The sequence below is a fragment of the Tachysurus vachellii genome, chromosome 4 (assembly GCF_030014155.1).
Source record: "Tachysurus vachellii isolate PV-2020 chromosome 4, HZAU_Pvac_v1, whole genome shotgun sequence".
Classification (NCBI taxonomy): domain Eukaryota; kingdom Metazoa; phylum Chordata; class Actinopteri; order Siluriformes; family Bagridae; genus Tachysurus; species Tachysurus vachellii.
Genome location: NC_083463.1, coordinates 32,345,640 through 32,348,139, shown reverse-complemented (window position 1 = coordinate 32,348,139; position 2,500 = coordinate 32,345,640). Strand labels below are relative to the sequence as shown.

Genomic DNA, 2,500 nt, shown 5'->3' with positions numbered 1-2,500 from the left:
ATAAAGAAGCAGAAGAGAAGGAAAAAAATAAAGAAACTTCTATAATGGTTTCTAAACACGACACCACGGCAAAGAAAATGCCGGACTTCTGCAGTATTAAATAAATAAATAAATAAATAAACAAACAAACAAACAAACAAATAAATAAATACAAAACTTTTTCTGAAAAACAAACTGATCATTGAATAAATGTCCATCTGCTTCCATACCCGAGCAGCCGGGGTTCTCTCTAGAGTCACGACTCACGCTGCAATTCCAAAACGCTTTTCCACATACTGACAGCATGGAGGGACGAGACGAGGCAAGATCAGCAACAACAACGGCGTGTGTGTGTGTGTGTGTGTGCGTGTGTGTGTGTTTCTACACACCTCTTGTGGTGGGCAGCATGTCTGACAGACCCTGCCACGCCGTCACCATCTCAGGGTTCCGTTGGTCCGCAAAGTTCTTCCAGATTCGTAAAGCGCCGTCATCTGTGAGGAGAAAATATCAATTAATCAATTATTATCGAAAATAAAAAAGTGTTATAAATATTAAATACATAATGAATGTGTAAAAAAAAAAAAAAATTACCACAGACTATAATTTATATTTATATCTTTTAACTCTCTCAGACGAATAAGAACAAAATGTTAAATTAAAAACAAAAATGAAGTTGCCAAAAAACAGCTTCATTAAAATTCAAAAAGTAACGGTGACGAATTTGTTTGTGTGGCTATATCGTTATGGTTACTGAGTGTTGCTTAGCAACCGTGTGATGGACGGCTGAACTGACCGGTGGCGGTGAGGAGGAGGGAGCAGTCGTGTCCGTTCAGGTACTCCATGGCTGTGATGCGAGTGTAGCGGGGATTCCCGTTATAGAAATAATCCAATCTCTCGCCTTTCTCCCAGTCCCAAAAACTACACACACACACACACACACACACACACACACACACACAATATAAGAAAATAAAACCTGCTGACTCTATGAGCAGTGAATTATTAGCTTTCTGTACCATATGGAGTCTTTATCCGCGACGGCGATGCAGGGGTTAAATGGGTGAAACTTCACCACTGAGGGAACTCCAGGGTTCCTATTAATGAAGATCTGATCGTCCAATCGAGTGATTCCTAAACAAAGGGGGTGGGGCAAAGAGGACTGTCAATCAAATAGCTCAGCACACAGGTTGATAGGTGTTACAGGTGAGATTAGATTACATTAAAGATGAACCTTCTCCCTGTCCATCTGTCTCTCAGCCCCCCCCCCCTCCCCCCCACACCACACACACCCCCATGTCAGTCTAGTCTGTGTTTTTATTTCACTGAGCGAAAGATGAAACAGGAATGATTTCTGTGATGAAAGGAAAAGTTGCATGTGTGAAGCGGGAGCCTCCACTCTGATGTCATCGGCTCTGTGTGTGTGTGTGTGTGTGTGTGTGTGTGTGTTAGACATTCTGTTTGAAACTGGGAAACCCGACAGCAGGAAGCCTTTGAAGCTTATGACTTACTAACGCACAGATCTCTTGTGTTTTGTAACCTCTCTGTGTAATGTGTGTAGTTGTGTACCTTTCTATTTAATATTTGTACGTCTTTGTGTGATGTGTGTGTAGTTGTGTACCTCTCTGTGTGATTCTGTAGTTGTGTACCTCTCTGTGTCATGTGTGTGTAGTTGTGTACCTCTGTGTGTGTGTGTAGTTGTGTACCTCTCTGTGTCATGTGTGTGTGTAGTTGTGTACCTCTCTGTGTCATGTGTGTGTGTAGTTGTGTACCTCTCTGTGTCATGTGTGTGTAGTTGTGTACCTTTCTGTGTGATGTGTGTGTGTAGTTGTGTACCTCTCTGTGTGATGTGTGTGTGTAGTTGTGTACCTCTCTGTGTCATGTGTGTGTAGTTGTGTACCTTTCTGTGTGATGTGTGTGTGTAGTTGTGTACCTTTCTGTGTGATGTGTGTGTGTAGTTGTGTACCTCTCTGTGTCATGTGTGTGTAGTTGTGTACCTTTCTGTGTGATGTGTGTGTGTAGTTGTGTACCTCTCTGTGTGATGTGTGTGTGTAGTTGTGTACCTCTCTGTGTCATGTGTGTGTGTAGTTGTGTACCTCTCTGTGTCATGTGTGTGTAGTTGTGTACCTCTCTGTGTCATGTGTGTGTAGTTGTGTACCTTTCTGTGTGATGTGTGTGTGTAGTTGTGTACCTTTCTGTGTGATGTGTGTGTGTAGTTGTGTACCTTTCTGTGTGATGTGTGTGTGTAGTTGTGTACCTCTCTGTGTCATGTGTGTGTAGTTGTGTACCTTTCTGTGTGATGTGTGTGTGTAGTTGTGTACCTTTCTGTGTGATGTGTGTGTGTAGTTGTGTACCTCTCTGTGTCATGTGTGTGTGTAGTTGTGTACCTTTCTGTGTGATACGTTGGCTTTGCCGTCTCACTCCAGCGTTCCTCAGGAACCTCCACTCTCTCTCCTTCCTCACCTGACTCTCCACATCGTGCTCCTCTGGGATCTAATGATGTAACAAATCCATCTGATTGGCC

At 42.9% G+C, this 2,500-nt stretch overlaps 1 protein-coding gene across 6 annotated transcripts in view; it reads right to left on the bottom strand.

Annotated features, from left to right (window-relative positions):
• rptor (regulatory associated protein of MTOR, complex 1) overlaps positions 1–2,500 on the bottom strand; it is an 82,066-nt gene that overhangs the window by 16,615 nt on the left and 62,951 nt on the right. For all 6 annotated transcript variants that reach the window (XM_060869019.1, XM_060869021.1, XM_060869022.1 and 3 more), the window contains exons 26-29: positions 2,364–2,469; positions 996–1,110; positions 773–897; positions 369–470 (exon numbers count right to left, since the gene is read on the bottom strand). In XM_060869019.1, coding sequence (XP_060725002.1) covers positions 369–470; positions 773–897; positions 996–1,110; positions 2,364–2,469 — 448 coding nt within the window. The remainder of the gene's footprint in view (positions 1–368; positions 471–772; positions 898–995; positions 1,111–2,363; positions 2,470–2,500) is intronic.